The sequence below is a fragment of the Fistularia commersonii genome, chromosome 17 (genome assembly GCF_037954325.1).
Source record: "Fistularia commersonii isolate RoL2024-O1a breed Wild chromosome 17, RoL_Fcom_v1.0, whole genome shotgun sequence".
Lineage (NCBI taxonomy): Eukaryota > Metazoa > Chordata > Actinopteri > Syngnathiformes > Fistulariidae > Fistularia > Fistularia commersonii.
In genome coordinates, this window is record NC_141300.1 from 4752123 (window position 1) to 4767500 (window position 15378).

General features: G+C 50.4%; 1 protein-coding gene across 2 annotated transcripts in view; it reads right to left on the reverse strand.

Annotated features, from left to right (window-relative positions):
• Positions 1 to 1429: 1429 nt before the first annotated feature.
• Positions 1430 to 15378, reverse strand: part of tshz3a (teashirt zinc finger homeobox 3a) — a 16570-nt gene continuing 2621 nt past the window's right edge. The window contains exons 1-2 of one of the 2 annotated variants that reach the window (XM_086163587.1): positions 10988 to 11025; positions 1430 to 5678 (exon numbers count right to left, since the gene is read on the reverse strand). In XM_086163587.1, the coding sequence (XP_086019713.1) occupies positions 2362 to 5490 (3129 nt within the window). In that variant the 5' untranslated portion in view covers positions 5491 to 5678; positions 10988 to 11025 and the 3' untranslated portion in view covers positions 1430 to 2361. Of the gene's footprint in view, positions 5679 to 10987; positions 11026 to 15378 lie in introns of those variants that run through there. The other variant, XM_086163586.1, reaches the window with a different exon arrangement.

The window sequence follows — 15378 nt, forward strand, 5'->3', positions numbered from 1 at the left end:
TCTCCCTACAGCCCCTCATTAACCCCTAAAAGTGTCATCTATCTCATTAACTCCCCCGACCATCTTTACCTCGCGTCCATCACTCGGCTTAAAGCGTTCATCAACACGCGCGCGGCTGCGAAAAATCACACGCGATATCTCGGAGGCAATTGTGTTCATGCACAGACTCGGTAAGCTCGGAATAGATATTCAATAAGGCGGCTCGGTCTTTTTATTTGCATTATCAATGGCTCCCCGTCTGAATACCATCTTTCAATTATCATCCTTTGTTATGGGTTTTATTCTGCTTGTCAGATGTGAGTCATCACTGGGTTCTCCCACAATGTTAGACCAATGTATCCTAAATGTTGGAGGGCTGGGAGCAAATCTGAGGCAGTAATGAGTTTGTGAGAGACGACGGGGTCAGGACACAGTGTGAGTGTGTTAATTAATCTGTTCCCGGGTGGGAGGAACTGAAGCGAGATGATGAGATTTAAGAGAGTAAATGGGTGTGCTGCACTCGAGCTGTCCTCTGTTGAGTGAGCGAGCAGGGTTAGAGGCTGGGCAAATGGCCGTCACCATAGAAACCAGATAACTTCCCTGGCCCCAGTCACTCACTCATGACAAGCAAAGCCTGGGAACATCAAACAGAGAGAACATGGTGTCCCCAGGCATCTTCAAATAAGACAAAGGTAGATGGTAGACAATCCGAAGACACACGTGAGTGCAAATGTGTGTATGTACTCGTTGCGTATCCCACAAGAAGGAAAAAAAAACCAACAAAACAACTTTCCCTTTACGTGGCACCGAGCCCGAATACTGACTATTCTGATAGCCTCAACACCTGCCAGTAATACAGTTAGATCCAAATGCCTGCTTTGAGGAAATAGCACCTGTCTGTGCATTCTGCGCCACTGTCAGCTCGTCTCGGCGTACATGTATAGGATCCACTTTGTTTTTTCCAAGGGACAGTCTTGAAGTCCAGGTGTGTGCCAGATCTGCTGTCTGCGCCCAGGGCTCCTGATGGCATCCAAGCCCCCGTGGTAATCAGCCCTCTCTGCCTGCTGTTGCAGCCCGCCCGCCTCCTCCTCTTCCTCCAGTGGCTCGTTTCAGAAACATCTGGTGGTTTACATGCAGCACGCACCACCTGCCAGACGCCTTGCAGGCAGTGGCACCACCGGCGCCTTTTCGAGTCCGCCTCGCAACAACGCGGTGACACAGACATTACCGGGAATACCTGGACGAACGGCGAGGAAGTTCCGTTCGGCTGGTTCCTAAAAGCTCGACAAAGCGAACGAAACGGTTTTTGATGATGCATAATGCAATCACTCTGACGCTCGGGAGGCTAATGCGATGCGACAGTCCTCCGTCTTAATTGAAATGCGAGTTCACTTGTGGATTGCGATGAACCCGGATCTGTCTGATGGGGAAATATGAAAGAAAACCAAGGTTTTGTGCAGCAGTTAATTCAGTTTAATCATAGAAGCACAAGGCATTAACATATTTGTTTTGTTTTGTTTTTTTTTTTTATTTATCAAATAACATTTATAAAACTATTGTGCAAAACAATGTCCTTTTATTCTTCTTCAAAGGCTCTGCACCAGTGGATAGTCCTCTTAAATTAGGAAATATAACAAGTATGCATAATTTAAACAGCAAGTTGTAAGCATATACACGATATGTACATTTTTACACGGACCTGGATTTCACGTGCCTCTCACTCAGTGATCAAGAACAAGGCAGCTTTTACAATCAGCAAGAAAAAAAAACAAGAGGATGTACAAGAAAAAACTATAAAAACAAGCAATGAACTTTAATGGTCTTTCTCAGGCATTTGGCTATTCTTTACGGTGTTAAAAACGACTGGTTTGGAAGTTTTTTGTTTTTTTTTCTTCTCGTTATTATTCTTGTCTCTAAATCGGGACAGGACAGGACAGAAACTGTACAGATGCGACAATTAAAACATGCAGTCTACAAGCAAATCAAAAACCCGAACTCACAGAAGACAAAATAAATACAATAAATTTCATATTTTTCAAGTTAATCGCTGACCTTCAAGTCAAATGAGATTGCGATCTGTGATCATCATCATCATCTTTCAGCACCAAAGAAGTACATTTAGAGAGGGGCGACAACGGAACTGGGCTGAATATCTTTGATTTACAGTATAGTCTGACGTTTGAAGCGAATGTCTTTTTAAATACAGAGAATTTCCAAAATGTTTCTGGGCCAAATACGAGTCTTTGTGCTGACTTTAGAACAGTAGTGTACGGAAACCTTTGTGCATGACGACACCTTCCATATATTCTGCCTTTAAATTTATTTGAAACGGTCTACATAATCTTCTATAGATTTTTCCTTTCTTTTAACGCAGAGGACACTCTAGTGTTTCTCGAGCTCGCAAACATACAGCAAATGGTCCTCTGGAGACTTCCCGTGGCTCTTGCTTAGGTGGAGCTTGATGGCATGCTTAGTGGCAAATTTACGGACGCAGAGCTGGCAGCGGAACACCGCCCCATTACTACCGCATTCATCTTGCGATTGCGGAGAAAGGTAGGTCTCCGGGGGAACCGATTTCTCGGCGAGAGCGTGGGAGTCCCTTACGGTCTGTTTTGGGGAAAGCTTAGCCAGGTCCCTGATTCTGAAGCCCAGGTGGGCTTCCAGGTGGCACACGTACGCTGCCGGGGTTCGGATCTGCGAGGCACAGTCGCTGCAGAAGAACACGGGCTGACCCGAGTCCAAGTTCTTGAGAAACTTGGTTCTGCCCGTTCTCCGCAGCTGGTACTTGACATTGGCAAGCCAATGGCTGATGGTGGTCATAGAGAGACCAGTGAAACGGGAAACGTGCATTCTTTCCTGCGGGCTGAGGTCATTGATGACATACTTGCCCTCTGACGTCTGCCTCAGCGTGGAGGCGAACTGGGCCTGCAGGAGGAGGAGGTGCTGCGGGTTCCAGCTGGAGTGACGACCTTTGCGCTTGTGGCCGTGCAGGGACGCGTCATCGTCATCGCACGCCGTGACCAGAACCTCCGCTTTGTCTGCGATCCGGGACCGCGAGGTAGGTTTTGGGACGTGATGGGACTGTGTCAGGTTCCGCAGCATGTCTGAGATATCAGACAACGCGTTTTCGTGCAGGGGGCTGCTCGACGTGTACGGGGAGACCACCGTGAGCTTTGTCGGGGTAACCAGGGAGGAGGGGGAGACGGAGGAGGCCGTGGATGAGGGCGTAAGAGGGGCTGAACCTACGGAGCCTCCTCGATCGCTTTTCCCTTTCGTGAGATCTATGGGTTGGTCATCGACGGGCTGGCAAAAATTAGCGTCGACTACAGTTTCTGGCTTTTTGGTCTGCGAGGGAGGAGCGGCCACGGCCGCCCTCTCGGCCATGCTCTGGCTGAGCCTTGAGAGTAGACTCAGTGGATCTTGGTTTGGCAAGGAGGGCTTGGCCGCTTTCCCCAAATGAATGTTCATTACCGACTGAAGAGCACTTAGAGGATTGACAAAGGGCTGCTCTGGAGGAGTATGACCAGTGATAATGGCTGTACTGCACGTCAATGCAGAGGCACGCAGGGAATTGACTGCTGTCTCCCTCTTGGGTTCTGTTGCCGGGGAGGCTCTGTCGCTATGGCTGCCCCTGTCACTATTGGCCGGGGTGACCGCCCGCCATTCCCTAGGTGAGTCAGCCTCTCCCTTATGCGATTCTCCGGCGTCGCTGCTACAAGGTGAGAGGTTGAGCTCCCTCTTAGGCGACATCTGCTTCACTCTTTGCTCGACTTTTGCTACTTTCTCGGTCACTTTTTTCACCAAATCTTCCATGGCTTGGAAATTGTTGCTGGGGAAGGGGGAGGACTGGGTAAGGGGCGGGGAAATGATGGGCTGGTTCTTGGAGAGGGCGGAAAGCGACCCGTCCCCTCCATTTAACAAGAACTTCATGGGGCAATTCTTTTCCATGCCGCCCTGCTGTAGCTTGATCGCACTCGGGAACTGGTAGGCTGCGTGGATGCTGGGGTAGCCACCCCAACTTGGGTTCCCGCTCTGAGCCTTGTTGATCGCTGACGTGACGGTATTTTCCAGAGATTTGAGAATATCCAAGCCTCCCTTTGGACTCTCCTTTAGGTCCTCTTCGGTAAGGTAGCTGTACTTGGCGATGTCGTACTTCTCCTCTTTCTCGGGGTCCTCCTCTTTCCCGACGGATACCGCGGCGTGTCTCTCGTCTCTGGCGTCCTCTTGCTTAGTGCACTCCTCCTCGACCTCTTCCCTTTTGATCTCTTTGAGAGGGGGCGACGTAGTAGAGGGCGTCGTAGTGGTCTGAAGCGGCGGAGGTGAGAACGCGGAGCGTGCGAGGGGCACCGACTGGACCCGCGGTTCAGTAGGTGTGGTTCCTCGTCCGGGGTTGGGCGACGTGGCCTCGGGGAGCGTTTTGACTCTTTTTCCCACCGAGCTGGTCACCCTAAGGAAGTGTCCAGTCACCATCATGTGGGTTCTGAGCTCTTGTAGAGTATTGTGGGAACTTCCGCACTCCATGCACTTGAGGATCTGGAACTTGTTCGATTCAAACTGCCAGGCGTAGCTGGCACCATTCTGGTGAGCGTAGCGGTTGTTAGAGGACGTGTAGGGGCTGGAGGAGGCTTTCTGCGAGGGCTCGCTCTGGTCTGAATGTGAGTTCTTAGCTTTCGGGGTCCCTTCTCTGGAGCGCGGTGAGGCCGTGAGGTCCAACCCCATAAGTCCCCTTTTTTTGGAGGACATGATTTTGGCCGCCACGGGAGCCATGGGCTCCTTCAGAGGCACTTTCTGGTAGTGTTTGGTCTTGATCATATGGACGCTGAGGTCCTGCAGGGATTCGAAGGAATGGCCACAGTACATGCACTTCAACACCTTCTGGGCGTCCTCTTTGCCCTCCATCTCCAAAATGGACCGCTTGCGTGGTTTGGACCAACGCTTTGCGCCACTGCCTGCCTTGTCCTGGTTGTCGTCGCGATAGTGGCCGGTGTCGTTCATGTGAACCGTCAGCTCTACCAGCGTGTCGTAAGCGGCGCTACAGCCCTTGCAGCGAAATTTACTGGCCCCGGTGAAGATCGAGCCGAAGAGCTTTGGGTTTTGTCTGTGGAGCTGCACCGTGCTAAAGAGGCTGGGCTCAGACTGAGCCGTGTGACGGCTCTGCGTCGGATTCTGTTGAAGTGTCTTTGCCACCGCGGACTGATGCCAGTCATAGCTACCGCTGCTACAGCTACTGCTACTACTTGTGCTGTTGCTGCGGGTCGGTTTGTCGGCGGCGGCGGCGGACGATTGCGCCTGCGACGGCGTGGAATTAAAGTTCAGTGGTGACCAGAGGGGACTCGTCAGGAAGCTCGAGTAGATAGCCTTCATATGTTCCAAGGTGTCCATACCTATGGGCGGCGTCTTAGTGCCGCCGTTCAGAGGTGCCGTGACCAGGTTGCACTCTTTTTTCCCCGAGGGGCTTTCAAAGTCCGAGAGCCGGTCACTGGTCTCACTCACGTGTGACTCACTGTCCATCTCTTGCCCAGACAGCTCTGTGGCTGCCGCCGATTCCTGATCGCACGCGTGGTCCTTGGACGACCCTTCGCTTTTCTCCGCAAATTCATCTTTCAGGGGAAGGTCGTCCTGAGGGACCGAGGACAAGTCATCTACTTCCGCGTCTTCATTCTCCACAGGGTGCTCAGTCAGCTCCTCGGGAGAATAGGCTGCGAGGGAAATGGAGACAAAGAGAGGGAGGAAACAGATAAGTAAAATTGCAGGGAGTGAACACGCTATGTTAGAATAACAGAAGAAAAAGTTTCCCTGCTATGTGTGCCCGAGGACTCCCAGGGATAAATGAGCCATCTGTGTGGGAGCCTTTAAAGCTGAGCTGAGAAATTACAGTCATCCCATTTCACCTCATCAACCGTTGAGGTGTTATTTTCCTCTAGGCGAGCCTGTATTTATATACTACCCCAGCCACATGGAACTTATGCCTCCCCTCTTTTCACTCCTTCTATTGGAGGAAAACAAAAAAGAAATATCTTGGCAAAAACATAATGCACCATTTTATTTATCTCAGGGCGCAACAGCTTGAAATGAAAACTAAATCTGAAATTAATGAAGCCCAATCTCACTGTGGCATTCTCCTCTGGGGTAATAAATGAGTTGGATCAACCTCCATCTGTCAGTTAATATGTCTGACGCCTCTTCATCTGCCTCTTCTCTGATTACACACACACACACACACACACACATACACATACATGCAGACACTCACACGTGCACAGACACATAGCATATCTTGAGCTGTTTGAAAAAAAAAAACAAAACAACAAAAAAACAAAAAAAAACGATGGCCGAGTATATTTGATGAAATGTTGACACGGTCGACGCAGTGTCATGTGGTCTTGATTAATTTCACTGGATCGGGGAAAACGATTTCCATCCTAAAGGGAAAAATCTCCCGAGCGTGTGTTAAATGTCATTCGAGTGTAATACAGATGCGGGGCACATGTCAGTAAAGAGAAAGAAAAGATAAAAAATAAAGGGAGAGTGAGGTCGGCAATCCCGGAGATGGGAGGGATGGTCGACATGAAAGCGATGGATTTAATGAACCTGGCACTTTGCGTGTTCGCGCCCGCTGCAGAAACGAGATTAGCGTACGTGCGTGAGTTCGAGCGTATCGGAAGGTTGCGTACACTGCAGGGGCCTTGTATATAAACAAATTCTCGATGGCCCCCGTGAGTCAAGGCCAATCCACCCAAATCCAACTCACAGTCCACTCATTCTGTCAGTCCAGCTCACTTCATGATCCACTCAGACTATGTAAAAAACAACGTCACATTTCTTTTTCCGGAAAGCGACACGGACAGCTCCCGGACAACAAAATCAACTCGTAGGTATGGCGCGAGCTCGTACGTGCACACGAAGGGGTCGCGCACACACACACACACACACACACACACACACACATATACAGTGACTGAACCCTTAATTCCTGCCACCGACCTTCGTGCACACATCCAGTCTAAACAAAAATGTCATCGCAGAAACAACACTCATTTCCAGCGCTAACAGCCAATCTCTAGGCAGCCATGTGGCTGGCGTTGTTCTGATTTGAGCCCCGGGGGCGCAGGCAGCAGGCGGCCCCCGCTGTGAGGCCGGCCTAATGGAGACCTGGCAGGTGCGGCACACTCTCTGTCCTCCCGGAGATTTGGTTTGTCACTGGGTATCCATTACCTGCCAGTCTCCGCTTATAGGCCCCGACAGCCCTGATCAAAAGATGTCGTCGGGCCCCAATCCGTTTGGCAGTCAGTGGCATGTCGTCTATAAAAAGGGCCAAGCAGGGTGTAAATAAAATGACATGATCACTTCCCCGGCCCCTCATGTTCTGGACACAATTATGATAATGTGGAGTCGGAGTGGAAGGAGGGAGGCGGGATGGAGGGGGGGGGGGGGGGGGGGCGGTGGTGGGGGGGAGGTAAAAACGGCTCACGCTCGGGAAGACCAGCACCAACTAGCCCACGCCCTCCATCCTTCACATTACTTCACACCGCTCCCCTTCCGGCCTGGAAAGCGTCGGCGTCGCGTTCTCATTGGAAGGAATAAAACCCGGTCCGGATGAGGTAGATAACGTGTTTGCGTCCCGACTAGCAAGTCGAAGGTGTCAGTTCGCATCAGGCGCGACGGCCACGCCGCTTGACCAAGTTGTCAGGTCATCTTTTTCTTTGCGAACGAGAGAAACCGTTCCACATATATCCTCACATCGCCGGGACTAGTTTCGCCCATCTGTTTCTCGAACCGCTTTCTTGTCATGCTATCGCATTTGTAAGCCTTCCAAGGTCTCTCTGGCTGTTTAGTGGTAAATGTTTTACATTTCATACTAATAGAGTTGCAGCCCTATTATTGTTCATTTGTCATTAAGCCAGAATGGCGCAGAGTGGGGGAGAGAAGTCCAAAAGGACTGGCTATAAAAACCCACCGAGTCTGGCTCCCGAGCAATTTAAAATGCAAAACAAAAACCATTATGTCTGAGCACTATCTGTTAATTTAATCCCCAATGACTGATAATCCATCACACAGGGCGACAACCACATCCAATTATTCTCGGCGGCTTGACTGACAACAGAGGTGATTTATCAAGCTAATAAAAGGTGATGGGAATATAGAGGCTCCCTCAGAATTAAAAAAAAAAAAAAAAAAAAAAACAACACACACACACACACACACACACACACACACACATACACACACATGCAAGCACAATAGAAAAAGCATTATGAAAATACGGCCGGATGCTAACATCCTGGAATATAGTGTGGGATCAATGTTTGCGTACGTGTCACGGGGGTGTGTGTGTGTGTGTGTGTGTGTGTGTGTGTGCACGTTAAATGATAAAGCTTATGGCAATGAGGGGAAACGCAAGGAATGTTGCGAATGCTTCCTTTGGTGCGGGGTGAATAGCAAAAAAAAATGCAGGAGGTGAACTTTGACACGTTTGACACGACATCTCAAACAGCATCGGCGCTTTCACGTTCACTGTGCAAACACAGCTCTGCACACGCAGGCGCAGATTTCCCCCTACCCACCCTTCCCCGCGCCTCATTATAAATAAAGTTATCAGTCGGTTATAACACGGTTATAACACCGCCCTCACGCACAAAATGCTCAGAAATGTGAGTGATGAAGAAAGACAGTGACATCTTGGCATGCAGGAGGCATTCCTGTGGAGTATCATTTTCATAAACATAAGGGCTGCAGACCAGGAGGGAGAGATCATCTGATAGAAATACTGCAGTGCTGCTCTGTCGATCAGGAACAACAGATACGGCGGGGATGGGGGTGATTAAGCTGGAAGGTGCTGTTCTCGCCTGTAAACCAAGCCTTTCAGTATCTGCCTCCTTCCCCCCCCCCACCCCGTCCCATGGGCTAGCTCTGCTGAAGTGCTGCTGAAAGTACCGTCTTTGTTAACGCCGTGTTTTTAAATAGGCCTCATATGCATGACTGATTATCCCGAGACCTAAAAAAATCAATCATCCCCTTCTCGGAGTGGAATATCTCCACAATTTTAATCTCGAAATAAGATAACCGGAGCCTTTAAGAAAAGCAAAAAAAAAAAAAAAAAACGTGGAAGCATGATCTTGCACGTCGCCATTGCGCCGCCGCTAAATCCTGTCTCCCCCCCTTTTTTTTTTTTTTTTCCTTAAACGATTCCCTTGACGACCGCGGGGCATGTTCCTGCTCCCGGCCTTCACAGCTGGGGAAACAGTCTGAGAGCAAGATCACACCCAGCAGAAGCCCGATAAACAGGATGTGTCATTAAACACTCCGCTAGTGTCTTGATTTTCTCTGGGTCCTTTAAAATAATAAGAAACACACGGCCTTGCCGGGAGCATCTCGGTATTAAAAAAAGGTGAACGCTTTGCGCGGGTATTTTGAGCGCAACATTCCATCTTAATTTGTGTTAACGCAAATATAAACGTGCTGTTTCCTTATCTGAAAAGATTGGATCAAATCTAGCGGAAACACTACGACACACATATGTTACAGATCGTCGGATTATGTAACGTGTTAAGTCATGTCCATTGCGGCGGGAGGAAGAGGCACACTCAAGTGTTACCCACAGATTTTTCTCAAGATTTCAAAAAACCAATATATGGGCTTCCGCTCGGCTGCCTTAATCTCTGCACGCACGGGGGGACTGTACACAAAGTACAGCTGGGGTCGACAGAGGGGAGAGGAAGTCGTCTGCATGGGTGGTCCCTGACAGCGAGCTATAAAGATGGCCGCCGAGTTTCGTAAACAGCTACAAAGACACACACACACACACACACACACACACGCGTCTAACATCAGAGACTTCTGTCTATTGTTACTGGTTCATGAAATTCTATAGCTACGATTGGTTGCACAATGTTTTTTTTTTTTCCACCTTTTGACGTTTTGTTGTGTTTTTTTTTAATTTGTTATGACTATCCGGTAAAACAAGAGGAAAGGAAGTGGGATGTAGCCGCCATGACCTTTGAGTGTTTGATGTCAGCTGTTGGTCGGGAAGTGTGGTACTCCGAGCGGAAAGAGTTAAAAACCCTGTCCCGGCGCGACACGTGTTCCTTGACGTTTTTGCAGCGTTACGGCCGGACCTCTGCGCCCCTTAAACCAACACAGCCCGATGGGGGGGGGGTCTTACTGGCAGGAAACAGCTTCAGAAAGCTACGGGACGGGAAGTCACCTCAATTGCCATAAATAATAAAAAATAAAAAGGCGCCGACCACAAACTTCTATATCACATGTTTTTAAGCGTCCTGAATCTCTTTAAATAGATTGGAATAATTTTTTCCCGCAACAGCCCGATTCTGTCAAAATCACAGCCGATCAAATCATACCTAAAAACGCCTTTCCTTTGTAAACATTTGTCAGAATATGTGCTCGATCCGATCCTCTCTCCTCTCTTTGATCCTCACAAACTGGCACAAAGTATTGGCTCGCAACCGGTCAGGTGACCTTTCACAACAAGCCTCTGAACCGCGGTTGGGCATTTGTAAGTGGGGGTCCTTCACCGCTCTGGCTCTGATGATTATTTTGATGCCTTCAAAACAACAGGGGGGGCTGAAAAAAACACCCAAATGTCATATTGGAAAAAAAAAAAAAAAAAAGTCCTTTCCTTTGAGTGCGGTTTACAGGAACGCGGCGTCCTCAGTTGATTGGACGAGAGGGACCCAGGAATAGCGCCGATGCGGAGAGACCGTAATGCTAAGCTAATAAAATGATACAGCTGCTACTTAAAATGCAGATCTGAAGCTCACCAGCGCAGGAAACAACTAGGCAACCACGGCGTCCAGCTGCAGCCACGTGTACGTGTGAAGGAAAAGCACAACGGCGGAGCAGCACCCGGATTGGGAAACGTGCGCATCCCGCTCATCTCGACGGAACATCGACGGCGGAGAGAAAGTTATAAGTACTAACCAAACAACTATTCACAGAATCTGTGTCTCATTTTCTCAGGTAATAGAGAAGGTGTAAACACCTGAAATACCTTTGTTGCAGGAAACTAGTTCAAAGATTCAAGCTTGGTTTCTTTCACCGTTTTCAAAACCCACTTGACAGTCGCGAGTCGAAGCGATCGGTAGCATGCAAGTCTCATTGTTTTTTTATGAAAGTCGGTTATATCTCCGTATTTACCCGTTAATTAAACAGACGCTGTCATTTGAGTTCTGATTTTTTTTTTTTTGCAAAATCCCATCCTCGGTCTACCTTTAGGCTTCGTGAATGAAAAAAACAACAACACGGGTTTTGAAAAATCTGCCGTTCGAAGCTGCGTGTAACTGTAAAAGGCAATCACAGAGAGAGCGATCGGTGTCACATTTTTTACGCATGTGTGGGTGTGTGCGTGTGTTCTCTACCCCCCGATGGCATTGTGAATACATTGTGTCCGTCGATTGTAGTGCAGGATGTGTGATACGGGAGATGGGAAAAACAGAGGGATCACTCCCCCCACCCGCCCTCTCCGAACAGAGCTGAGAGAGCCGAACCCTGTTGCCGCACCTGGTAAGGGGAGCCGGCGGAGGACCGTCTGAGGAAAGAATAAGACGGAATAAATTCAACCTTCTGCGCAGAAAAGATCGCCACGACTCCCGATGCCGGCGCGCAGAAGACACGAGCGAAGGGGTCATATGCTTACAAACACCTGAAATAAAACAAATGAAACAGCTTCTCCACGTGCCGGGCTTCCACGTTTCCTTCGCCGGTCCCCAAACCTGACGTAATTGCTGGGCGAACGGATCTTTAGCTGCCGCTAGAATGCCAGGAATGAGATAAGCTGGGTTTACGGCCGAACCAAAACTATGCGGCTCGCGTGCTCCCAGACGTTCGGGGAGTTCACGCCGGGTGCACTGGGTCACCGACCAAAACGTGCCCCGAGCTCGCGGATAATCATCGGGGTTGAATCCCTCGGGTTTGGAATCCTGTAGAGCGTGACCTTGTAAACTTTTGTAGAACCTTCTGTAACTTCTCCACCGTAGGTTATGTCACGAGCAAGCGTGCGTGTCAGGGCCTTGTCACGTCGGCCCAGGCTCACGCTGGCGTTCCCCGGGACGTTTCGGGGGTATAATTGGGGTAACGTTCCAGGCTAAAGGTTTGGCTCGAAGCTGAAATGCAAAGCGGGGATCGGATCGGCGCCCCGCGGCGCATCAGTTGGACTTAAACCGGAGCTAGAGTTGAATCTCAGGGTAAAAGGGGAGGGGGGGGTCGGGAGCAGAACTGGGAGAGGAACGACCCGAAGCCCTCTCGCAACTCACAGCTGCTACCGTGATCGCTTAGCAACGAGGACGTGATGGACGCGGCCAGAAGATGGATGGACACCATAAATCTTCGAGCGTGGGAGGAGGAGGAGGTGGGAAGAGACAGAGGGAGAGAGAAAGAAAAAAGGACAAAAAAAAAAAAACAAAAACAGTTTTTGCGCAACGCTGGAGCCGGCCTCGCCTTGACCCCGTACTCCTGTATTCTGTAAACTCACTGTACTCCTGTATTCACGATCGTTACGGGGGACGAGAACGGATTCCTCGCGATGGAAACTTCGCGGCGATCATTAATCACTTACAACCGATCGTTTCGTACGTCGGAGGTAAACTGCACTTCCCTTTCTTTATTTGGATTTTTTTTTTGTTTGTTTGTTTCTCGACTCCGCGGAACTTTTCTTAAGATAATAATGACAAACTATACCTTACACAAAAGCCGACTCTCCAGGCAAGGCAATCTGGGTAGTGTAGTCGTAGTCGCGGGATAAACATCCCCGGGCTATCTGATTATGGCCTACTGCTGCGGCGCTGGTGTCTAGTAACACTCCGAGAGAGCGCTCAGTCATCCATCACACAGCGAGTGTCTGTCTATGGCTTTCCACCCTGCTTCTTCTCTTCCTGGCTCTCCAGTTACAGCCATACACGGCCGACCTAAATAATATTCTTCATGATAAATGGCACTATAAGCCCGGTATCCATCATTAATCTGATTTTTAAAGAAGCATCCATCTTGGGGAGAGAGAGAGAGCCTGTTAGGGCCGCGGGAGAGCAGAATGGCTCGGGTTCATTCAAAGGCCAGGCCGCCGCGTGAGTGATACCTGTCAGCCCGGCTCGTCGGGGTGGGGGGGGGAGCGCCGCGCAAACCCGGCGCCTATACGGCATTAAACATTGACGCCGAATGGCCGGCAACGACAACAATCGCGCACACTTGTTGGCCACGCGGCGTCCATTTCCCCCCGCCTCGCGCGGACACGGAGACGTGTGTCGCGGAGGAACATTCTGTCACTCGTCAGGACGCGGCTCAGCGTAACTCAATCCTGGCCTGTCATCTCGAAAAAATCTCCCCTCCTTAACGCTTCTCCTGGAGGGTTTCGGGAAAACACTCATTGTTCCCTGGAAAAACTCACACACACACACACACACACACACACACAGACAGATGACAGTCTCCTCTTCCTCGCTCCCCGTTCCCCTTGCCTCTACAACTCATTCGCCATTCCTCTCCTCCTCTTTGTTTCTCTCAGTCCACTCTCTGACTTGTTTTCTCCTCTTTCACCCCCCCCACCCCGCCCACCCGACCCTCCCACCCTCACCCCATCTTCCTCCCCTTCTGTGTGTGTGTGTGTGTGTCTGGTAAAGCCCGTTTGATAAATGACACACGTCACCGTGTCAGAAGCGAAGGGTGGGTCAGTGATAAATGACTCCGTTGAAAAGGAAATCGGCTCTCTGGCATGGCCGGGCTATTCTCCTCCTGGATTGGGTTTCAGGACCCCTGAAGACCGGAGCAGAGCTCAGATTCTCCCCCCACCCCACCCCTGAAAAGAGCACAGATCCCACCGCACTCTGACGCTGACGACCTCCTGGAGGGGGGGGGGGGCCGAGGGATCCCGCCGGTCCCAATTGTCGCTACAGTGCAGCTGCATTTATCACAACAGCGGTGGGACTATTTTTACGAAGCCTCCTGCAGTCGCCCCCCTTACAGCCCCCACTCCCTGCTGGAAACCCCGGCTGGAAAGCACAATGAGATCCGAGAGGGAAGAGCGGAGGGCGAAACACTTTTTCTCTTTGTGACACGACTCTCCTCTCTACCCCGGAGCCCAACCCCGCGGTCCGACATCTGCCAAGTGCGTGTTAAAAAAGCGAAGGACGCCTATCTCGTGTCCCGCTCCTCTTCTCCTTGTCCTCTTTACCGCCAGCACCTCCTATCCCAACCCACCCCCTTCTCTTCTTTCGCTCACTTCCTGGCAGGGTGGCACAGTTATCACCGCACAGGCGGGATTTATGGATTCGAGGCCTATGGCAAAAACAAAAAGGCATCTGTCAATACCAGTGGGAAACCCTCTGTCAGCCTTCCTCCTCCTCCTCCTCCCTCCTCCTCCTCGCACTGGTCTCATTAGGTATGCACTTATCAGACACATAGATCACGGACGTGACTCACCCTCAACGGAATCCAGCCGACAGCCTCTCGTTGGCAACGAGGGCCCGCGAGGCCAAAACACATTCGCCACACTTACACCTGCGAATAAACGCCCCGGCAGAAGGGCGCTTTGTTAAAGCTCGCTTACGCCGTCGGACCGTGTGTCCGGGCGGACAAATTAGGTGTCCGATCCCTCCCCCCCTTCACACACACACACACACACACACACCACTCCCGCTCCCCCAGCGCACACCTCACACACACAAACACACGCAAAACAGGAAGGCGGAGAGATAGAAAAAATACAAAAACAGCTTACCTCATTTCACTCACCGCCTTTTACAACCCAGTCACAACATGTGTCTGCAACCTGTCCTATAAATGCTCGGATCTTTCCAGCGTCAACATTTTTTTTTGTGTGTGTGTGTGTGTGTGTGTGTTTGCAGCTCGGGATATGCATTGCGTAGGGGACGCAAGAGGCCCCGAAGGATCCTGGGAAGAATGGCCTGACCTCCGCGGGTGGATGGCTTACCATTCCTTTCATATCAACCCCCCCCGAGCTAAACTGCACGCAGACATAATAAAACTCAACAAATGTGAGAGCGGGATGCCTTCACACACTCACTCACACACACATGCAGACACGGTGGGGGACAAACATGAGTGATGGCTGCCAGTCTGGCAGGATTAATCCTGACCCAGCAGAAATTAGAGACCGTTGCCGCGGAGTCCAGATCCAACCCCCCGGACAAGCGACCCTTCCCCTCTCCTCCCGTGCCGAACGTACACACACTCGAACCAACGCCGCGCTCGCGATCGAATTGAGCAAATACGACAATCCAGGCTCGATCCTGACCTTACGGAAGGTTTTCTTCGGACCCTAGCTCAAATGAGAAGGGGGAAAAACAAATTTGGGAAACCGGAAATGTAACAAAAGGGAATTAATGAGAAAACATTAATGAAGATACTTGTTTGCGCAGACGGATGAGTGTG